General features: G+C 39.6%; 1 protein-coding gene across 1 annotated transcript in view; it reads left to right on the top strand.

Moving 5' to 3' along the window:
• CDK13 (cyclin dependent kinase 13) overlaps positions 1 to 24,692 on the top strand; it is a 59,421-nt gene that overhangs the window by 7,007 nt on the left and 27,722 nt on the right. The window contains exons 2-5 of the mRNA XM_074945310.1: positions 5,711 to 6,346; positions 10,893 to 11,063; positions 12,301 to 12,440; positions 13,650 to 13,820. Coding sequence (XP_074801411.1) covers positions 5,711 to 6,346; positions 10,893 to 11,063; positions 12,301 to 12,440; positions 13,650 to 13,820 — 1,118 coding nt within the window. The remainder of the gene's footprint in view (positions 1 to 5,710; positions 6,347 to 10,892; positions 11,064 to 12,300; positions 12,441 to 13,649; positions 13,821 to 24,692) is intronic.

The raw sequence follows: 24,692 nt of genomic DNA, 5'->3' as shown, positions 1-24,692 counted from the left end.
GGGTTCTCTCGTGAGGACACATTAGTTATAAAATTAAGGAAAAAAATAAAATTACGAAATTTCAAAGTTACCCAACATTCCTGATTTTTTTAGACTTGCTAATAACTTCAAAATATTGAAGGAATAGAATTTGAATATCTGAATAAAATTAAGACATGTGGCACTTACTCAAATAGCAGTACTAAACAGCTATTTTTTTGTATAGCTGATGCAATGCGAATGTAGACATTGAACTAAAAACTGGACTAAAGGAAAAACATGATTAATCGTGTATCACATGAGAGAAAATTTGTCCTATCATAGGCAAGGAGAATTAATCTTAAATTTGCTTATTAGTGCACAGAGAGAATTTAGGCTAAAATTATAATTAACCAGAATGTCCTGTCACTGACGGTTCAAATTACTGAGTGATGATATGGGTATATAGTATCTTGGGAGACTTAAGGTAAAAGTCAATTGATTACATTTATAGATCTGCCTTTTCAAATATTTTTAAAAGGACAGATAATTACATACACTGGAAGACCATGGTGCTTGTATGCTATTTGCTAGGGTTGAGCTGTAGATTCCATTTTAACCTGCTCCCCTTGTTTCAGTTACTGATAACGTTCTCAAACATATTCTTCTTGTGATGATCTCTGAGGTATTACATCTTGGCCTAAAGATGAATATTTTATTAAGGAATTGGGAAAAATCAGTTCAGCTGTTTTTGAACTCTGCAAATATTGGGGAAAAAATCCTGATAAGTTCTGATTAAAATGTTTGCTCTTGCGTAATTCAAACAGCTGAAAGTCAACACTTCAAACTTGGCTTTCTCTTGAATGTCTAATTAAAAGGAAAAACCATAAAGGTTTAAACAAAATAAGTGTTTTAAAAGGTTATGAACAGCGAAAGCTAGCATTTTTTGCTTATGAGTTTTTAAATTTTTGTTTTTCTGACATGCTACTAGTCTGTGTTAACAATGGTGATATGCCTCTAAAGTACTTAATCCTCTTTTTAATAAAAGGGGGTGGGGATGGGGATGGGAAAGTGTGATGCAACAAAGAACTCAAGCATTCCAATCAAGAAATTCACAAACTTAAGATTCCAGCTATAAAATTCTCACTCGGTAAATACACGAGGTTATTTCTACATAATGTGTTGCTGTTTTTTTTCATTCCATACCTTTAAAATATTTGGGGTATACAATGTAGCAATTAATGTTACATTATAAACTAACTTTTGGAGTTTTCTGACTTCGGTGTTCTTGATTATTCAAATGTTACATTAACTTTTTGCATTCTTAAATACACTAGGTGTTGATGCAACTTGTATAATTAACATTGAAGGTATAACAGAACCTTTGAAGAACAGTTTTGTGGTAGTTTTGTGGCATGCATCTGACAAAATCCAGTATCCAAAATAGTAGCTTGTTGTGAAAGTTTTTCAGTAGTTAAGCAGAGATAAAGTGACAACCAGTCTGTTTTGAAAAATTTAAGAAGTTAAGCAAAAGTTGTTAAATCATGCTTAAAAATACAGTGCTTTACCCTATTTGCTAATCTGTGACAGCATTACCCAAAACCATGCTGGATTTGGTGGTTTTGGAGAAAGCCCTTTACTGTTGTTCCTTTCGCTCTTGTCATTTATGCTATGTTTTGTGTCTTTCCCTTTTTCTGCTTTCTCTTTGTGTTTAGCAGCAGTACTATATATTTAACCTCTTTCAGAGAGAAACCAATATACCCTAGTTTCACTCCTAGTGTGTTCTTCTGCAGCTGGCTCCAGAAAAACATGTAGTCAGGTGTCAAGAACTCCTATCTCGTTTGTCTGTTTCTCTCCATCTATAAAATAGGATTTGTGGTCCTTGTCTACTTCAGAAAGTGTTGTATGAATTTTTGTAGTGTTTTTTGAAAAGTATAGTGCTATATAAATGCTAAAAATTAGGTGTGAAGTGCTGCTGTGCTGTAGCAATGCAGTGTGCCCTTTGTTGGGTGCATCTGTGGAACAGTTAATAAGTAAATATGACAAAGGTGCCTGTGTGTGGACAAGCACCAAACAATGTCAGCTACTGGGCATAAACATGGAAAAATTGAAACAGACTGATGGATATAAAGCTAGGATTTTTTAAAATTGTTTTCCATTCACAGTTCCCTCTAACAATCTAGCATTATGGCAACTCCATTCTGTTGAGGACTGGATGTGATACTTAAGTCTTGTACTGCCTCTACTCTCCCCAGATTGGGCCAAAGATGCTTTTTAAATTCTTCAATATTTAATGCAACAGATATTTAAAATATAGTTCCTTAGGTAAAATAAAAAATAAATGTAGAAATTTATGACTAAACACAAACCATCCGGTGGCAAATATATGTAAGATGGGGCAATATATAAGTGGCAGTAGTCTTTGAAGAACTGAGCAGACTTCTGATATAAGCACTGTTAAGAAGTCAGGTGCCTGTCATGGTGTCCACTAACATTTAGAGTACACAACTGATATTTACCAGAAAGATTCTTTTAAAAGAAACACGTTATCTGGACAAAGTCTGGACATCATATGTTTTATAACTTTGTGACGTGATCTTTTTTTAAGCTAAGGTGTAGCCTCTGAATAATGTTAAAACCAGTTGGTATATGCTTGAGACAAATTCTTCCCTCAGTTGGGAAAATGGAGTTCTGTACACTAATCTGAGGGCAGAGTGTTGTTCCTGAAAGGTAACCTGTAAAGGGAAAAAATTGTGCTTGTGCCCTCTTTCTTTCCTTTGGGGTATTTTTCCTTTCCTACTTGTCTATTTTTCTTTTGTTAGGCATTCGGATCCAGTCTAGGCTGTTAGTTTGTTATGGCTAGTAAACTAAGGAAATGATGAAATTACCAGCCAAAAGAGTAGATAGAAGTTAAGTATTTGAAAGAGGAAGAGTATTTTAGTCAGACTGTTTAAAAACTGTTTTTGATTAGCACCTATGAAACCATCTTTCATTCTAGTGTAGGCAAGTTTCTAGAAGTACTCCAGGAAAACTGGAGAATGCAAGACTTGACACTTACATTTTCAAGGTCAAAAACAAGCAGGAAAAAGTGGGGGGGGGTGAGGGGGGGGGATACAACAAAAACTTACAGGCATACATAATACGGGGGGGGGGGGGAGAAACCACCAATTCAGTATATCAAAATATTTTGCTGTCCATTTTGGTTCTGTCTTGCCTTTTATTAAAAGTAGAAAACATTCTCCTAAGGCACAGAAATGTAAGTGACTTTCCCAAGGTCAGCAACTAAATTATAGAGTAAGGAAAAGAACCCAAGTCTCCAGACTCCAAGCACTGTGTTTAGTTCACTAAACCACTGCTTCCATTAAAAGTTAATTAGAAGTATTTTCCTTAATTTTTTTATGTGCCAGAGCTGCAACACACTTACCTGAAAAAGTGCATTTCACATAATTATTTCAGTGTCAATTGGAAATGCTGTAGAGTACAGTGATTTCCTCCTCCCCCTTGGCCCCCCCGTTTTCTTCTCTTCTGACCTCTTCTCATTCTGCCAGAGAGTTCTGTAAAACCAAACCTTCTGTCTGGCACAGAAGTGAATTATGTTAAATATACCTAGTTTCTGAGAAGTATCTTGGGGAAAAGATTTTGGTTGATTTGCTGTGTTTTGAACTGTTAAATTGTTCTGACATATCTAATGAAATATAGCTCCATATAGCCACTAGTTTCAGTTTGTTTAGTTTATAGCATATCGCAGAAGTCCTACTTAATCTAAACGTGCTGTCGACCTGTTTATATCAGTGAAATCTTGATATTTCAATAGCAAGGGTTGAAAACCCCTACTTTTCTCATACAAGATTCATGTTTCTCTTTTGGAAATTAGCCAATATATATGTAATAGCATCTTCTCTATTTTAATACTATATAACACAAGATCAACTTATCTGAAGCACATATATGTATATAAATAAAATACATTATGTACAGTCAGAATCAAATGAGCTGGTACTTTTCAAACACATGAAACATTCCAGGAACATTCATGATATTTGTTTTCCTTGTTTTAGCTGCCAGTTCTTACATGTTGTCTGGTTATATTTGTTATGAGCTGAAGTGTACAGCACACTGAGAACTCTGATCCTTACTATTCTAGCATATTTTTTTTAACCCAGATAAATGGACTCACTGAAATAACATTTTCTTCAGGAATGATCTAGTCAAGAAAAATATAATTACAGTGTAGTTCCACTAAACTAAAGTTAGAACAGTTGTGGATATGGTGAATATATTTGGAGACAGATATGCATAGTGGAATAAAGTGGATGAAGAAACACTTTCATAAATTTTCATGGACTAGTAATAAGTTAGGTTACTTTGTTTATTTTTTACTCATAGCAGCCATTTTTTAACACCTGTGTTTAAATTGGCAATTTGTCTCTAGTAGTTTGCAACAAAAAACTAAATCAAAACTACTAGGCAAGTTGAAATATGGAATCTATTGAATTAGTAAAGTAAAAATGTATGTGAACTGGTATCTTTCTCTGGCTTCAAACAATTGCTGAGCTTTCTCTGTAACTACCAGCATTCTCTCTCTTGGATATTTTTCCCTCCTGGGCATTTGCAAATGTGTGTCCTGTTCTGTTCTCTGCACATGTGCAGAAATCCAGATGAGTGACATTATTTTCTTCTCCCCTGCTGCTCTTCTTTTTCTGCAATGTAAATAAATAACATACTGTAGCGTGACAGCTTGTGAGTTACACATGCTTATGCTGAGTTGTAGGGGATATGCAGGGAGAATTATCTGTCTAAAAAAAAAAAAGTATAGACTGTCTTACAAAAATGCATTAATACAGCATTATGCTTGTATCATTATGTCCTCAGAAATGAAAGTTGATTGCTGTCTTTCAGTCTGCTTCTTTGTGCGCAGCTCATCACAATAGTTTCTAACTATGTATTCAGTAGTATTTCTCAAATACAAGGTAATGATAAAAAGTTACTGCAACAATAGTTACACCAGACATTTTTATAAGGCAGCAAATTCACAAATTGAGGTTCCTACAGCAGTATTACTTCATCTTCATAAATACTGCTTTCTCTTCCTCTTTTTCTTCTTTAGGTGTGTAACTTAATATTTCAGTTTGCTAAATATGTCTAGAAACATTAACAAGAGGTACAAAATTGCAGAATTATCGTTGCTGTAGTTCCATAACTTTTTTCCTAACTGTCGTCAAAGCAATTTTTTATCCTCATATTTATGTAGTTTTTTTAAAATAGTTGTATGTGTTGCTTAGTATCAAGTTATTTCTATCAACAAGCAAAGAACAGCTCTGACACTGAGGGAGGAAATGAACAGCTGATCAGAAGGCATGCAATGTCTTTTCTGACAAGTTTCAGAGTTAGTCTGTATTCGTAAAAAGAAAAGTACTCCTTTTCTTTTTGCGAATGTCTTTTCTGTGTTTATATTTTTGAGATTTCCCAATGACTTTTTACAAAGGAGCTCTGCTAAAAAAGATTCATAATATAGTCTGAGGTCCTGTGTGGTTATGTCTGTGCCATGGATATTGTATTCAGAGATACAGTTCTTATTGTTTCTGAAAGTCTTTCCATATGGGTTTTATTTAGATTCATGTTCACCCTTTAAACATAGTAATGGCAATGATGGTGCTTGGAAAAGCTGTTCTAGTAATAAGGAAGGCAGGTTATATAAAAAGACATTCTTTATTTTTAAACCTAAATTGACCAAATCTTTACTATTTTGAAGCAGGAGATCAGCAAAATCCCGAAGCAGAAGCCCTTACTCATCAAGACGCTCAAGGTCTCGCAGCAGACACAGATTATCTAGGTCCAGAAGTCGTCACTCGAGTATTTCTCCTAGCACACTGACTCTGAAAAGTAGCCTGGCTGCTGAGTTGAACAAGAACAAAAAAGCAAGAGCTGCAGAGGCAGCCAAAGCCAATGCAAAAATTTCAAACACCTCTACGCCTACCAAGGGAAACACTGACACTGGTGTGAGTGCACCTCAAACAAACAATGTGAAAGATCTGAAGAAAATAAAAACTGAGCATACACCTTCTCCTACAAGTGGTGCAACTTTGAAAAATGACAAAGCAAAAGCAAAGGTCTCTGTTCAGGAGACAAAGGTGGAAAATAACTTGATTGTAGACAAAGTGGCTAAACAGAAAGCAGCAGCAGCAGCAGCAGCAGCAGTAGTAGTAGCAGTAAAAGAGAATAAATCGGCTGCCGTGAAGCAGCAACCAGTCACTGTAAAAGAGAAAAACAAACCACATACACCAAATGTAGGAGCCAAGGAGAAAGATAGAAATGTTGCACTACTAACCTCCACGCTGCCACCCTTGCCTTTCCCTCCCATGCTGCCTGAAGATACAGATACTGACAGGTGAGTATATACATTCATGTATATTTTTAAAGAAATAAAAACCTGCACAATTGCATAGGTTTGATCAAAAGCTCCACTTTAGGCCAGGGGTTCTCAAAGCCAGTCCGCCGCTTGTTCATAGAAAGCCCCTGCCGGGCTGGACCGGTTTGTTTACCTGCCGCGTCCACAGGTTCGGCCGATCGCGGCTCCCACTGGCTGCGGTTCGCCGCTCCGCACCAATGGGGGCTGTGGGAAGCGGCGCGGGCCAAGGGACATGCTGGCCGCCCTTCTCTGGGAGGGAGTTTGGGGGCTGGGGGTGTGTGGGGAGGGGGTGCAGTTTCTGGAGGGAGTTTGGGGGCGGGAGGGGAGTGCAGGCTCTGGGAGGGGGGTTCAAGGGTGCGGCGCTTACCTGGGATCTAAGGTGAGGCGGGTTGGGGGGCCTCTGTGTGCTGCTGCCCCCAAGCACCGCCCCCAGAACTTCTTACTTGCTGCAGGAGCACTAGGGGTGGGGGGCAGCACATGGAGGCAGAGTCCCGCCCTGCCCTGGGGCTGCAGGGAGGGGCTGGCAGCCCTGGAGCGAACAGGCAGACGCCACTCAGCTCCACTGCACTGCCGGGGCCCTTGGGGGGCCAAGGGAGAGACCCGGCCCCAAAACTGCTGGAGTCCCGTGGGCCACACTGGGGAGGTTCGCAGGCCGTAGATGGCCCATGGGCTGGGAGTTTGAGACGCCTGCTTTAAGGGGTTAGCAACATTGTAAGCACTTGCAATGGTAATGAGCACTGGTTTTAGCAAGTAAAGCACCTAGCAGTTCATCTTTGAAGTGAATATGAACTAGGACAATATTTTATGTCCATAGTGAAGTATTTCTAGGTCCTAAAAACGTTATGGAACCTAGACCATATTAGACTTTTTTTTAGCTCCGAGATAGAAACCTTATCAGCATTAGAAAATTGTTAAATTGTAGCTTGTTGCACTTTTCCTCTGATTTCTGGGCAATATTAAGTCTAGAGAGCCTGTTACCAATACCACACTTTCATAGGCTATGTGATTGAAACGTTAGGGTTTTCAGCCGGCCCTTAGCTTGTAAATGAAGATTTTAAGAAATTAGTGCCAAAAAAAAGAAGTCAGCATGTGAAGGCATCCGTCTTAATATTCCCAGCGTTGAAGCTGCAGTGACAACATGATTTCAAGATTTCATGCAACTGTGCAAAGACATTGCTTTGCCCTCCCTGCTCTAGTGGTTTAAGTCAAACTACGGCCCGTCAGGGCTTGCAGCCCGGCCCACAGGATTGCCAGCCCCGTGGCACAGCGGGGCCTGCCCTTGCCCCGCACTGCTCCCGGAAGCAGCTGGCACCATGTCCCTGGGGCCCCTGGGGGAGGGGTAGTCAGAGGGCTCCGTGTGTTGCCCTCGCCTGCAGGCATGTCCCCTGCAGCTCACGTTAGCCGGGAACGGGGAACCGTGGCCAATGGGAGCTTTGAGGGTGGTACCCACGGCGAGGGCAATGTGCGGCAGAGCCGCCTGCCCCACCTCACCCCTGGGAGCCATTGCCGGACATGCTGGCCACTTCTGGGAGCGGTGTGGGGCCAGGGCAGTCAGGGAGCCCCCTGCATGTTGCTGCCACCCCGGAGCCGCTTGAAGTAAGCTGGGCCGGAGCCTGTTCCCTGAACCCTTCCTGCACCCCCACACCCTGCCCTGAGCCCCTCCTGCACCCCACACCCCTCCTGCACCCCAGCCCCCTGCCCCAGCCCTACATTCATGGCCCTGCATACAATTTCCCCACCCAGATGTGGCCCTCAGGCCAAAAAGTTTGCCCACCCCTGCACTGGAGAGAAGCACAAAACTTGATGTAGCATTGCTAAGTTTGAAAGATTACAGTGTTTACACTTGTTTGGCCTGCTTTCCTTTGTCATTTTAAACTGTGTAGTAGCAGCCCATGTGTCTTACCTGTAAATAAAAGTTGCTAGGAATTCAGACTTAAATATTTCTCTTTATTAAATTGCTGGATATAAAATATATTTATAAATATAAATATTATATTTATAAATATAAAAAAATATAAAAATAAAAATATAAAATATAAATAAATATAAATATAAAAATATAAATATAAAAAACACAGGGTGTAATGTGTTAAAGTACAAAGATTGTCAAAGAAATACAATTGAAGTATCTGACAAACTTCCTGTGTTGTAGGAAAGAAATCGCTGCTTTTCCTCAGAAGTGCTAGCAGAATTCAATCCATTCCTCCAAAAACGATGGATTTGTCTAGTGAACATAGGAATACATGCACGGCTCAATCATACTCCCTTTGAAGATAGTGGCAAAACTGCCTTTTTGTTTTCATGAGAACAAGACTCTGGTCACAAATATCTACTGTAAATTATCTGGTTTAGGGAAGAGAGAAGGGCAAAAAATTAACCCTTAAAGGGCTTGGACTGTTGAGCAGCATTTATTTATTAGGCTGTGAAAAAATAAATTGCTTCCTGATCCTGTTCCTGATGAACAGCTTCTGCCGGAAATAGAATGCTTAATATGCATTGTAATTTATCCTAGCCAGTTTAACTTCAGATTATATTTTTATTCAGAAATAGTTGTTACCAATTTGAAAATTAGGGAGGGCCATGTGTACACAATATATTGGAAACTGGGTTTTAGAAATTAGTTCTACCAATTTATTTTATCTTTGTAAATTAATAACATTCTAGTAGATAGGCAAATATTGTAGGGTTTGGACTACATTACCAATCTGAAAATGATTATATCACATTGTAACAAGATGATTGGAGATCTTATTGAAACTCAAAGAAAAAATACCCTGACTTCCACTTCTAATAGTCTAAGAGGAAATATTTCTAAGTCCAAATATTTTAAAGGACACTGTCAATTCAAAATCAAAAGTTTCTGTTTTTTGAAAAAAGCTTTGGCTCCCTTTAGCAAAGTTGTGGCTTTTATAATAACATTTTTCTGTTTAAACATGTTCTCTTCCCTGTTGTGGGAAAGACAAATGGGAAATTGACTGTATACAAATTGACTATATACAAAACGCTGTCTAATATGTCTTAGTCTTCCATTTACAGTAATATGAGATGTTACCCACTATCTACTTGTAACACATTCAGATAGCCATATGATCTCTTAAAAAGTTGGTATTCTGATGGCTCAAGTAGTAACTAATACTCTGCAGCAATGTTAGAATTAAATTATACAAGTAGCTTATTTTTGTGTGGAACATACATAAACATTATATAATATTTGTAAGTACATGGGAAGGGAAGGAACCTCCTCGGTTGTAAAGTCCAGCCTCCTGCTGTTGCAAGCAACCACATCATATAATCAATTTCATGAACTTACCAAGCTCCGTTTTAAAACCAGTTAGGTTTTTTATCTGCAGTACTGTTATGGGGAGGCAATTCCAGAGCCTGATGCCTCTGCTGGCTAGAAACCTTCTTTCCAGTGTTCTGTTCTCACTTTCCATAAAATAAGGCAGTGCACTTAATTTCAAAATTGCTGTTTTTAGAAAAGTGTTTGATTCAAACTACTATGGGACTGATGGGGATGGGCAAACAGACTATTTTGGTCCAGTAACGTTCTCAGAATAAGTATTACATTCCTCTAGATTTAGAAGCAAATGAAGCAAAGGAGCAGAAGGAACTCAGTTAGGGGAAGTATGAAAAGACATAAGTGGATGACAGGGAATATGATTGAAAGTTCTATATTAGACTATTCATATTATTTTAGACCAATTTTGGCTTCAAACTGCTATCAGTGCAGTTTGAAAACTTTGAAGAATGGTGAGGCCTCAAGATGTGTATTAAATCAATGTCAGAATGATTATTTATAGACCAGTTTCGCCAATGAAATAATATTATAGTAACTGAAAAGTTCCACTGTGAGAGTGGGAAAAAGTCACCATAGTACTGTATTTTTGAGAGCTTTATTTTTTAAGCTAGTGAATAGCAGAGAGCCAAAAGGTGACAGTCATATGGAGCAACAAGATGTGTGAGGCAATGTGGGACAAGGAGCTAGACTCCCTTCCTCCATGTATGTGCTCATATGCTTCTTGTGCCTCAGATTTTTTTTAATGGAATTAAAAGAAGAAAAGAGATTTTGCTCTTCTAACTGTGTCTTTCAAAACACTGTTGTAAGATGAATAAGTATTATCCTCTCTTCACAGATGGGAAAATAGTAAAAGGGTCAGGCTAATTGAATTGCATGAGCTCACAAGTGAAGTGTGTGGTAGAGACTTAATCCAGGTTTCCTGACTACCTGTCCTGGCCACTAATGCATGTTGTCATGACTAACTTTAAATTCACCAGGAAATAACTAAAAATATTCTTGATCTTAGTTCTCAGATCTGTAATTCTCAGATCACGCTGTTCAGTAGCCACATGTAAAACATAAACAAATGTCCTATGGGCTGTAATAGCAGAGACTGCTGCAAAAGCAGACTATACGAAATAGTCACTCGTAGTGAATTCTACTGAGATCTCACCCCCATTAGGTTTCCAGCCATGAAACGGAAAAGAATTTTAGTCCATTTTAGTTGTTTTCTGTTTATCTTTATAGTTTGCGAGGGAATCTTTCAGTGAAGGCAGTTAAAAAGGAAGTGGAGAAGAAACTCCGCCATCTGCTTGCAGACTTGCCACTTCCACCAGAGTTGCCTGGAGGAGATGATTTATCCAAAAGTCCTGAAGAAAAGAAACCAGCAGTTCAGTCACACAGCAAAAGGAGGCCTAAGTATGTTTACTACTTCCTTTTAAAAAAAAACCCAGTAACTGCATGTAAGAGAAAATGATGTACAAGTTTCTTCAAAATATAAAAATTTGAAATATATATAATTTCCCTGGATTTTTATAAGTACTGGAAATAGGTTAATGCCTGCAGCAAATCTTGAATCAGCATATGTCGATTTACTTCCACTTTGTGCTATTTAAGCCTATTTTTCAACCATTAAATGACTCAGAATGTTTTATTTCTGAGAGTCTTCTAGACAGGCACTTCCTAAGTGCACTGGCACCATTTGAGAAGATGGAATTTTGTAGTCCTGCTCACCATTTTCCTATTTGCCTCATTTGCACTAAGTTTCTCTGAACCCTATGCCCTTATTTATACCATCCTTCTGCCCTGCTGTGTGCAGTAATGATGAGGGGCCAAATGAGCAGAAACTGCAGACAAAAAGAAGTGGTTTGGGATAGGTTTGTTGGTGAGTAATCGTGAAGGTCCTCTTTAGATGCAGAACTGAAAGTGCCCATTCAACCCATGTTTAAGACTGTTCCTTGGTTTTATATCCTCTTGGTTGTATACCCTCCCTTAAAGCACCACATTAAAAACTTTCCCTTGGAATTCATTGTTGTGTAAACTGTCCAGAAAGTGATTAATATGTAAGACTAGATGCTGTTCCTTTCTTTGCACCCATTCATCCTTTCCCAATGAGGTTGCTGCATCCGTAACACTTAGAAGAAGGTAGATACTGAATGAGATATTTTCTATGATAGTTAAATGTACTAACCATTGCGTAGGCATCTTTTAATAGATTAGTGAAGTGGGTGTGTATTGTTTTGGATGGACAGATGCAGAAACTGTTAAGTAAAATATGTCTCAAAATGTCTCTTTCCTGAGACAAAATAATTTTGCTTTTTTTATAAATTTCAGTGGAGCCCATTTTTAAACAAACGTATTCCTTTGTGGTGTTTTCAATGAGAATAATGCAGTTTTGTGCTAGGGCAGGAGATATGCAAAGCAATGGAATGGAAAGAAACTGCAAATGAAACTGAAACTAACTCTTCTGTTTTCTTTGTCCAAGCTGAGAGGAATTAAAAGAACATAAATGTTGAAAGTTGAATTCATTCAGTTCTTATGGATCTTTTTCCAAGAAGTTAGTAATATGAAAAAGGTTGCTTTTTACAGATAACTTATTTCTGAACATTTTGATATTTTTATGGATGTATTCTTAGAACTAATTTTTATTTAATAGAATATGTGGACCACGCCATGGTGAAACAAAGGAAAAAGACATTGACTGGGGGAAACGCTGCGTGGATAAATTTGATATAATTGGCATTATTGGAGAAGGCACTTATGGGCAAGTTTACAAAGCCAGGGATAAGGATACGGGTAAGATCTAAAAATATATAATGAATGAGTGCTGTTAACTACAGAATTACATGATTACATAGATTTAATTTGGTATATTTTGTAAAATGCTTATGCTTTTCTGCCCTTCTCATCTTGGAAAATTCTTCAGAATTGTGTTGGGTTTTGATCCTGGTAGTTCTCCATAGTAGTAGTAATTTCTCTATGCTGCTTAACATCATGTAACTGCAGGTTATTGCTAGAAGCATAGGTTGTAGGTATTTTTGGCCAATTTCCTACTTCAGCTTTCGTGCCTTGAAGATGGTAAAAGAGAGAGGCACAGCAGTAATGCTTGTAGGAACTGTTGATGAAAGAAGCTGTTGAACAAAGGGTATATTCTGGAACTTTGCAGTTTCTCCTCCTTGCACCTTCATAGCTACTATCTGAAATAATATAAAGGGGGAGGGCCTCCTGTACAATGACACCCTGAAATGTGATCTCTAAGGTTGCTTTTCCTATAGTATGTCAGATAATTCTCATTTATGGTATAATAGTTTAATTAAAAGCTGAAATAGGCAGTTACAAGTTTTGCAATATCTGTTTATTTTATGGCTTTCTCAGAACACGAACAATGGGGTATCAAAGAACATTTTGGTCAGCACCTTATAATAAGCAGTATTTTGAGATTAAGTTTCCTGATATATATTTTATTTTCTTGTGTGCTTGATCATCTCACTTTATATTAGTATTCTTTGCTACATTACAAATGTGCTAGATGTATTGCTTATCAAAAGGAAAAAAGATGCAAGGAAGAACCTCCCTTCATTTCCTGACCTCAGGTGTCCTGTAATATGAAGTCTGCAGCATACGTAGGCCTTTAAATGTAGAGATGCTGTTGACTCTCGCTCTTGTGTGTAGGCATAGTGATTGGAAACCCAAGGAAGCAGATCAGATTGCAGATGAGAAAGAAGGAAGAAGGCTATTTAGTAGTTGTGAGAAAGTTGTCTTATAGTTTCACTTCTGCAAAAGATTTGGTGTCTGAGCTGTGAGTGTTTTTCTTAACATGGACCTGAATTTACTTTTTTTTTTTTTTTTTTTTTTTTTAGTGCAGGTGCACATACGGGAACATGAATGATTGACATCTTTTTTTAAATATTGTAATTCAAAACATGTATTGAGTGACAGAAAAATCTGAAATTCATTTGTTTGAGTGCTTTCCTTCATGTTTTTAATATTTAAACCTTCTCATAGGAGAAATGGTGGCACTAAAGAAAGTACGTCTGGATAATGAAAAGGAAGGTTTTCCAATTACAGCTATTCGGGAGATTAAGATTCTTCGACAGCTTAACCACCAAAGCATTATCAACATGAAGGAAATAGTGACAGATAAGGAAGATGCTTTGGACTTCAAGAAGGACAAAGGTATGTACACACGCACAGGGCAACTACTTCTCTGCAGTCCCATTCTTAAAGCAAATATTAATTCAGTATCTGCAAGTGGAGGTTTTACTTAAAAACTGCCTTTATAGATAGTAACCTTTCAGCAATGTTACTTGTTCTCTGTACAAGCCCTTTATTTAACAAACGCAGAAATACCATTGCTTTCTGGTGTATTATAAACTCTCTCAGAACAGAATAAATGTAACTTTATTTTACACTATTGGAGCAGATGTGAAGATGCTTGTTATATGTAGATTGACAAGACAGACAATGGGAAGCTGTCACTTTGGAGTCCAGTTTAGATTCCACTCTGCTCTCCTTGTTTCCTCCTGCCTCACTGGAATACTGCATCCTCATTCCTTTAGGGAAAACTTTTCCCTTACCGGCCTAGGTTATTTTTGGCTTGTGATTTCATTTTTTGGAATTGACATGAGTGCAGATGACAGAAGGAAGCAAAAGGGCAAAATGATGTATAAATTGGCCTTCTTTGAAGGCCAAAAGACAGATGGATTTATTAGTAAGATAGATGGATTTGTTCTTGAATGTCAGAGGCCTACAAACTTTTATATTCTCTGTTCGCTTTTCTTGAGCTACAGCAACTTTCAAAGCAGAGAGCAGTAAGGCTAAGGTAGGGAAATTTGTACAGGGCTGTTGTGCTTTTCGCGAGTGTAAATCTGACAATAGAGCTGGTCATTCCATTTTTGGAGATATCTTTCATGCAGTAATCTACCAGACTGTTCTCAAGCCAGTAATCCCTGGCTTGTTTGGCTCTCCAAGCAATAGGTGTCTTTCTGTTTAAAATTTTTGGCTGAGAAAATGTCATTTTAGGAAATTTGGGTCAGAGTGGATTTGATTTAAATAATTTGTCAGGAAGACTCGATTTAATCATGGTTTTTCTGTAGAAAAGTGCATTCTTGTTATAATCTTAATAGATATTCTTCACAACTCAGAGATAAATGTAGGTTTCATTTTTAGAAGTGATTTAGAAGATTATACATTTTTAAAGAGTGATTTATTTTGAAAACTTTTCAGATTAGTTTTACAGTTATATCAGAAAATGAATGCTTGTTTGGTTATTTCATTTACCAAAGGTAACTGAAGCAGATATTTATGAAGACATTGGGAGGTGAACTATCTCCAGTTCAGCAGCTTAATCATTAATATTTGGAAGATTTTCTTGCCATGCTGTATTAGGAGGAGAACATCACCAGACAAACATTTAAATTGTTTTATTTAACTAAAACAACAACGTTAAGTATTCTGGATTTTTTTCTTCAACAGCAAACATATAATATTTTAACAAAACAAGCATATGTCCCTCCCTTCTCACATTTATCTCCAGACTTCTTCTCCTATTCCATCCCAACAATCTTCTATTCATTGAACTTTTTGAAACTTTGCACTTTTAGAGAGAGGTAAGGGATTGACTCTGTGTACTCAGATTTGCAGAGGGACAATAGAATTGAGGTCTGTTATTTCTCACCTCTATATATTTATTTTGTTAACAAGCATGTTACCTCTGGAGACACACATCCACAGTCTGAGAACTGCAAAACTAAGCATCTCTGATGGTATCTTCTAGACTGAGCACTGAGTCTCATTGGGTAGATAGAAAGATTAACCTAAATAATCTATACTGAAGCCTGTGGGAACCCCATAAGATTGGGTCCCTAATCCATGAACTACTGGAACTCATTTACAAAACTTTTCTTAAACATTACATGACTATATTGTCTCATATTATAGAATTAGGAGAATTTTCTTACCACCAATTCTTTGGTGTCCTAGATTCCTCTGGCGTAGACTCATCTCTGTTGATTAGTTAGGAATCTATAGAAGATTCTGTGAAAATGTGAGGTTTCTGTACAGGCTACTAATAAAGCCATTTTTTTTTCTTGCTCTGGAAGTACTGAGTGTGGAGAGAGTAGGACAAGTGAGTGGTGCTAAGCTAAATGAAGGGCTGTACAATGCGTTTTTCACTGGCTCCTTTCTGGCCTACTCTGCATGTGAGGAGGAGCTACTTTTCTGTTCTGTGCCAGTAGACTCCTGAACCCAGAGAAGAAATTGGTCATAAGAAAAGTTCCCTTTTTATATAGTTCTTGAATATCAAAGAATCCCAGGGGCCTCTAAAAACTAAATCAGTGAACATATAGTCACTTCATCCATCATCAGAATGCAGTCTCCTTTGAAAGGAGTGTGGAAGTTGTTTAGTACAGTGCAGCAACATTGCATAACAGATAAGATAGGAAAAGATGAATATATTATACAGCCAGTTGACACATCGAGTGACATTTCGTTTAGACAGAAAGTAGCACCATGAATTTGGTTATGGTGCCAAGGTTAAAATCCCTACTCTTGCGAGAAGCCCTGTAGGGGCAGTAATAACCCAAGACGCTGATTTTTGTGTCACCCAAAAGAGAATACTTCCACCAGGGTTCAGTCGTGTCTGTGGTAGTGAAGGGCGTGCCCCGGACACATGCCATTTTTAGCAAGTAACTTAGATTTTCCGTGGTTTTTTTCCTATTCATTTGTTAATCAGACTGATGCCTACTTAGCTCATGAAAACAGGTGTTTGGGTGATCATTCAGCCTACTGTGCCTTGCACTATTGTGACTGTCTTATTGCTGAAAGAGTCTTTTTCTTCTCTCTTCTGCCACTCACTTGTGCCACATCTAAAATTAGATTGTAAGCTCTTTAGGACAGAGACGGTTTCTTTCTGTAAAGTGCCTAGCACATGTTTTGGTACTATCAAATTAATCCTTTTTTTGGGCTGAGCTTGTATTTGTGGTACTGATTTCACTTTGTATTTGGTATTTATAACACAGAGAACTGTTCATCTGTTAAAATACTAATGTGAATTTGGACAGTTTTCCAATACTGCATTTCTGTGAAGTGGCTTGAGCAGAATTAGTCTGACAACCACCTTTTCATAAACAGACAGTATTGGCAAAAGGGTATACAAGACTCTCTTACTGTTGCAGGCTGTGAGAGAAGAGGTTGCAGTCAGAAATTTGCTTTTTGGGTTACTGCTTCGCTCTATTTCCCCATGGATTATAGTTTATGAGATGAACTTTATTGGTGAGAAGTTGTAACCAAATCACAGTCCTGACTGAGCATGGAGCTAGAACAAGTACATTCTTCAGTTTTCACAATACACTCTCACAAACTGTATTTTAAACTTGGATTCTTAAATTAAAAAATAACCATTATTAAGAATTACTTTAAATTATGTATCCTGTTCAAGATATACAGCATAGAAGTCCCTGCAGTGAAGAGACAGTTGAATTTGCTTTTCCACTAATAGACTTACTATCTTGATCTTCTAAAAATGCTTTGGGTTAAAGTTTGAATTTAAAAAAATAAATTAAAAAGAATAACCTAATGCTTAAAACTAACATGTAAAAGAGTGAGGCACATGCAGATGTTTTCAGATGCTGTTATACCCTCTGGTTTTAGTTTGCAGGTTTGGTTTTGAATGTGTTAGTGTGTCAAACTAGTGAAAATGCCAAACTATAGACCACGTCTTGGTAAAACTGAATCTTTGTTTTTAAGAATAGGTAATTCTGTTTTGATGGGAATATAAGAATTATTTTTATATATGTATTCATCTGTCTCTTTAGATCAAAAATTAACTCCACCTACTTGACATTTAAAGATTGCATATGTATGAGTAGCCCCATTTTAGACAGCATAGCCAAGAACATAGATTTGGCTGATTCTTTCTGAAAGGCTGTATGCTGAAGTGGGTGAGAGTTGCGTCAGCTATATCAAAGATCAGAGTTCTGTTTCCTCCTTGTGTGACCTGACAGTGGAGCATGAGGCCTTGCTCAATAATGATTGTGAAGGGCACCAAATTATTAACAGCAATTTAGAAGAAATCTAAAACTCATTGCTTCCTGGTTCCTAGCCCAGGTCACACTCCTCTCCCCGCCCCGGCAATTGAGTGTTCAGATATAGGGAGGAGAAATAGGAGGATACATTTTGTGTGTCTTGTCAGGAGTTACAGGTCTATGTGGCATGCTGAAAGAAAATAGTGAGTTGATGCATGTGCGTTGCTAATGGAATGTTAAAGAATTTTAATACTAGGCTTTTAGCAAGTTGTACTGCGCAAAACACAGATGGAACAGGATCATTTCAGATCTTTTAAGTGGGCCAAATCCAAATGGATTTTCATGGGAACAGCAAAAGGCACCCAGGTCTGCCCCCTTGCCAAAATTCCAAGTGCTGTTGCAAATCATTGAGTTACTAGAGCTCTTAAAAAAAATTCAAATGTGTAATGGGAAATATTAGGCAATCTTAATATATGGGTTGTTACTGCCCCACCTATAAAACACATCCTGTTATCTAAATAAAGCAGGTCACAAATATAAAGCTGAAAATACTTCACATTGACTGTGTGGGCCCTTGTGACAGACACCATGACCAGCTCTCATCTTTGTTTTTTTGGCTTCTGTTTGTGTTTGCCTGCTGCACCCTGATGGCAGTATTGCTGGCTGAAAGTATAAATCTCTGCTCATGTCCCTTGACTGACTCTGAGGGCATGTCTCCACTGCCAATTGAAGGACAAAACTTTTGTTGTTCACAGGTGCTTAAAAAAGCCCCCCCCCCCCCCCCCCCCACACACACACACACGTCCACACGGCCATGTAGCTAAAAGCTGTGTAGTGTAGTGTAGACACAGCCTGAGAGAGGGAGGTGCATTCCAGAAACCATTTACCCTTCATTACCTCTCTTTAGAGGTTATGGGTTTTTCTTGTCTTTGGGGATATCTGTGTGAAATTACCTGTGCTGATGGGAGGGGTTCTCCCATTGGTGTAGGTAATCTACCTCACAGAGATGGAGGCTAGATTAACAGAAGAATTTTTCACACCACTGAGTAGTGTAGCGAGGTGGACCAGCCCATAGCTTTGGTTACAGAGAAAATAGAGATCTTGTGTGTCTAAAGGGTATATCTACTCTACAAGCTCTGTGGTGGTACAGTTGTATTATAGGTATACTCCTATAGTGTAGACACTTGCTACAGCACCCCCTTGAGAGGCAGTAACTAGGTTGAAAGAAGAATTCTTCCATTAACTGAGATTGGCTTAACTGTCTGTCTCAGGGGTGTGAAGTTTTCAAACCCCTTAGCGATATAGTTAGGTTGACCTAAAGTTTAGGTGTAGAGTAGGCCTAAAAAGCTCTTGCATATTCTGACATCCCCTGGTCAGTCAGCCCTAGTCATTTTCACTTGGCGAACTCTTCAAGCATGTGCCCTTTCTCCCCAGGTAGGGCAGCCACTCCTAATTTTCAAACCAATTTTTTCTACTTACGGCATACAGTAGAGTTTTGAACAATCTCTGTGTTCTCCAAGAGATGGGCTGTTGAGAATACAAAGACCCTTTAATTAAATAGCTGACTTTCAGATGGCTAACCTAGCTATCATACTGGTCTTCTTGGTGCATATGCTTACTTTCCTTTTCTGCTGAACACAGTGGAGGGAGTTAGTGTGGTCTTTACTAAATTTCCTTAATTCAACTGCAATGAAACACAAATTATTGCTTGATTATCACAGCCCAAATGTAACAACAATTAAGCCTGCATTTTTCATGGGATTCAGTTCAAAACTGATGGTATCGGAATGGTTTTCCGAAGCCTTCAGCTATTAGAAAAAGTGTCCATACCAAGTGTTAAACCTCTGTTTGCCAATGTGCATTTTGAGACAGGAGGGGGTATATGTTCTTGGTTCTTGCTAATCTGCAATGCTATAGGGTTACTGTCTGCTTAAATTAGGAAAATTTGTAGCCTTTAGATTTTTCCTTATCCAAGGTTTATTAGCTTTCAGGAGTCACTTCTGATGATCTTGCTGGGCATTAGAAACCAGAAGACGTGCTGATTTTACAGCTAAACCACTTAAATTGCAAGAGGAATTAAGATTAAATAGTTGAGCAACACAGTGATATCCCAAAAAGAGAGTGAATCCTGGTTTGAGAGACTTTGATTAGGAAGCAGATCTGACTGACAGATTCCTTGCTTCTGGAAACTCTATTTAGAAACTAGGCTAACCTGAAGCATATTGACTTCATGGTGGCACTGGGCTTATTGCTGCTGCTACTTTGGCAAGGTAGTCACTGACTATACTTCTGAAAGGGTTTTTACCTCTCAGTTCTGATTTTTGACTCACAGAACAAAGTCCCTATGAACTTTGTTGTATGACTGGTTACTTTCTTCCAGCTATCAGGCAGTTCTGTAGTCTTTCTGAAAGCTTGTGAGAATTCTCTGACAGCAGTCATGCAATCATCAGAGAATACTTCACTGCAGAGTTGTCTCTCTGTTCCCATTGTAAGTAACGTTACCCAGGCTTCCCAGGGCTAATATGAAGTCTGTTAGGAACTGCAGAACTTAGTGAAGGCATGGTGTTCGAAGGGTCACGAGGAAAAGCGTTTTTTCACAGTCTGGTCATTATATTGGCTATTTAGTGCTTCCCGTAGTACTGGTAGGGGGAATGGGCTAGCATAGAGCAGATACAAGAGTTATGGATCTGTTCAGGTAATAAAAAACATCTCTCCCCTTTGCTTTCTCGTATGGGATCTACAAGAACACAACAGTAGGCTCTCCAACATTATGTTCCCCAGCCCTAATTGAGGAGCCTCCTGTTGTGTTCCTGTAGATGAACCGGCATAGAGGCCTATTGAGATTAAACATATACAGTAAAAGCAGTGTTATCCTTCACTTTACCAACCGGAAAGCTCTTTTAACCGGCATTGCTGATCTTCATTGAAAGTTCAGTTTATAGTTTGGTTGGCGCGGGCCGGCAGGCTCCCTACCTGGCTCAGTGTGATTCCCCGGTTACATGTCCCTGCTGCTCCTAAGTGGAGGAATGGCCACGAGGGGTTCGGAGCGTGTGGGAGGATGCAGGGCGCCAGATCTAGGCGCTGTTCACCTCAGGCGGCTCCGCACAAGTGGCGACATGTCCCTGCTGCTCCTAGGCGGAGGTGCAGGTAGACACCTCTGCGCGCTTCCCCCACCCGCAGGCGTTGTCCCCGCAGCTCCCATTGGCCATGGTTCCCAGCCAATGGGAGCTGTGGAGCCAGCACTTGGGGTGGGGTGGAGGCAGCGCGCAGAGCCGCCTAGCTGGAGATCTGGCACCCCACACCCTCTCCCGTGCCCTGGCCCCCTGCTCCGAGCCCCCTCCGGCACCCAAACTCCAGCCCAGAGTCCACGCCTCGTACTCCCTCCTGCACCCCAACCGCCAGCCCTGAGCCCCCACCCACACCCAAACTCTCTCCCTCTTAGTTAAACAGAATTTTTTACTTATTGGCACCTCCCATTCCTCCTACATGCCGGGTACCAAAGCTTTTACTTTATATAAAATCTCTTCCTCGTAGGAAGATGACCAATCTGGCCAATAAAAATGGGGAAGTCATATCAGAGCAAGGAATTAAACCTGACTAGCCAAAGAAAATTGATAGCTGACACCTTATTCCAGGGAGGAAGTCTCCATGTTTCCAGAGATATCTCTCCAAATGTGTCACCAGTGGAGGTGTTCTTGTAGATGAACTGTCAGAGAGAGTTATTGAGATTAAACATGAAGATTCCCAAATGCCATCTTCCCTAATAGGAAGACTTTCTAATCTGGTACAAATCAGTATTTCTGAAAAGTCTTTGACTACCATAGAGGCTATGGACAACTGGAGAAAAGAAATGGAGTGCTAGTGTTAAACAAACAAAATTCTGACCATTACTATCCCAAAATTCTAACTATTTCTGTTTTTAAAAAAAGGAACAAATGTTAAGAAGAAAATACTAACTATTTAGAGGATTACAGAAATATAAGTAATAAGCAACACCAATTTATGAAGAAATTATCAAGCAAACTCAATTCTTTTAGGCAGAATTTCAAAATGAGTGAAAGGGAAACTAAATATGTAATATGTTTGTATTGAGTACAGTTTTTAATGTCATGAAATCTTATCTGAATTGATTTTACAACTAGGCTTGTAAATGATCGCTGTTTCATGGACTGAACATTGGCTGAAGGACCATAAACAAAGCAAAATAATAAATGGTAAAATATCAAATTGGGAGAAGATGCCTAGAAAGGTACTACAAATATTGGGAATAGATCTAGCTTTAATTTTATTAAAGATTTGGAAGGACCAACTAAACTTAAAGTATTAATTTAGAAAGCATTGTGAGCACCAAGGGCAGAGAAATAATGCAAAGGGACTTAGAAACATAAGGATAGCACCACCTACTATTTAGGTTGCCCCACTCTTCCCATTATAAGACTCTTGTTTTCAGTTACCTATAATTTGGTCAGGCTTTAACCAGTTGGGATGCAATTTTCCATGCTGGATGTCTGCCTTGGATTGATTTTTTTTTTTAATTAATTTTTAATTTTTTTTTTAATTCCAGCCAAAATGGTTTACCTATTCCCAAGAATGAGGCTAGGAGAAAATACATAGTTTTGCCCCTATTAAATTTTGGCATACTTCCTTTGAACAGCTCATGTTTTGGAGCAGGGACTCGGCAGGGTTGTGCCTTTTACCCTTCCAGTGAAAATCTGCCCAAATGTGGCCAAGTGATAAGCCTCTGAAAAATCTGTTTGCACATGCTCAACAGAGGCTTCTTAAGATTTTAGCAGCTAAATTCCCAGGGCTGAGCAGCTCTTTCTTTGTAGTTGCAGCTGTGTACCTTGCAAAATCTGGCCACCTCAACTGAGAGCTGGGACACTCTCTCCTGTGCTTTTAATGACTCCCCTGATGGGACGAGGCATCATGGGGGAGAAAACTGCTTGATTCAAATGCAGAAGGGACAAGAGGGAGTAGATTATGATGAGCAGGGGATGACAACTGGCACTTAGGGTGCTCGGGGAGACTGATATTGGCTAAGCAAGGGGACTGGGAGCTGTGAGGTGACTGGGTCTGGGAGGAAAATTTAGGGTTGGAGAACTTAGTTTGGTTTCTGTCCTGTACAGGTTTTATACCAAGTTCAGTACCGTACAATAACTGCTCACTTAACATCGTCCCAGTTAACATTGTTTCGTCGTTACGTCACTGATCTATTAGAGAATATACTTTTTTAAAGTTGCGCAATTTTTGCTTATAACATTGTTTGGCTGTGGAGGCTTGGAACCAGGGTGGTCCAGCAGCCCCCCTATCAGCTCCCCTCCAGCACCTCCTTCCCGCCGGAGGCCCTGTGGATCAGCAACTCCCCCCTCCTTCCCTGCACTTCCCGCCTGCAGCAATCAGCTGTTTCATGGAATTCTGGAGGAGAGGGGGGAGGAGCGAGGATGCGGTGGGCAGCCTCTCCCTTGCCTCCCCCCCTCCTGAATACCACAAAACAGCTGATTACTGGGGTGGGAGGTGTGCAGCCTCCCCCCTCCCAACCTGTGCCTCCCGCCTGCAGCAATTAGCTGTTTTGTGGAGTTCAGGAGGCTGGGGGAGAGGAGATGGGACGGGAAGAGTCAGAGCAGGGGTGGGGCCTTGGGGAAGGGGTGGAATGGAGGCTGGCCTGAGGCATAGCCGGGGGTTGAGCATCCCCCGGCACTTCGGAAAGAACAACAAGAGGAGCAGCCGGACAATCGACCCTCTTTCACCCTCTGATTCCACCATCTCAACCATGCTTCACAATCATCATTGTTAAGTACAGTATTACATTGTTTAAAACATAAACTCATGTGTGTGTGTGTATGTGTGTATGTATATATATATGTGTGTGTGTATGTATATATATATGTGTGTGTGTATGTGTGTGTGTATATATAGAGAGAGAGAGAAAGAGAGATTTTTTTGGTGAGAAAAATTTCCCTGGAACCTAAACACCCGCCCCCCACCCTCCTTTTTACATTATTTGTTATGAGGAAATTGGATTAGCTTAATATCATTTTGCTTAAAGTTGCATTTTTCAATAACATAACTACAGCATTAAGTGAGGAGTTACTGTAATGTACAAGTGCCTTTTCAGAAGTGCATTAAGCAGCATTAACTACACTTCTGTTACATGTTGTTGGACCGCCCCTGAAGAACATTTTGTTTCCCACACAAACAAGCTTTACTTTTATTGTTGAGAGTTCCATTGTGCCAGAGGAGTAAAGTTTTCGATGATGGCCTTTGATCTGGAGTTTTAGGTTCTCTGGGGCTGGTCTTTTAAGTATTCTGGACAATGCTTTGAAGATAAGGACCAAGTCCTTGATTTTGATTCAAAGTTATATGGGAAGCCAATGTAGAGAGGGAGAACAGGTGTGATGTGCTCACGGTAGCTGAGGAGATGCGCTGTGGCATTTTGTACTTGTTGAAGCATCCCAGGTGCTGAAGGTTTCTTGCACAGTATGTCACATTGTTGTAATCTGGTTGGGGGTGACAAAGGCATAAATAAATTTGGCCAGGTCTTCATCCACCAGGATGGGAGGGAGTCTCCTAGCCAACTGGAGATAGAAGAAAGCATTACTCTCATCTGTTGCAATGTGAGAGCTTAGCATTGGATGAGGAACCTGAGGGAAAGGAGGAAATGGAGGTGGGGAGACAGATCTGATGAGGAGCTGGGCATGGGGGGGAGAGCTGACACTATCTGGGCAAAGAGATTGGGATAGTGAGTTGGATTGGGGGAAGGGGCACTAAAACTTGATGAGAAGATTGAGACTGGGAGCCAGTGGGGATGGGGATCATGGGTAGTAGGAAAGGGCAAGTGATTGGAGGCTAAGTTGGGGGATGTAGGCATCAGATGTGGTGCTGGGTGGGGGTGGAGGGAAACTAGGTCTGGCTGGGCAACAAGACTGAAACTGATGAGAAGCCTGAGGAGTGGATACTGGCACTGGCTAGGAGAAGAGACAAGGAGCTTGGGTGGGAAAGGGACTGGTTGGAGGGGACAGTGTTG

The sequence above is a fragment of the Natator depressus genome, chromosome 2, assembly GCF_965152275.1.
Source record: "Natator depressus isolate rNatDep1 chromosome 2, rNatDep2.hap1, whole genome shotgun sequence".
Classification (NCBI taxonomy): domain Eukaryota; kingdom Metazoa; phylum Chordata; order Testudines; family Cheloniidae; genus Natator; species Natator depressus.
This window is presented reverse-complemented; position numbering and strand designations above follow the sequence as displayed.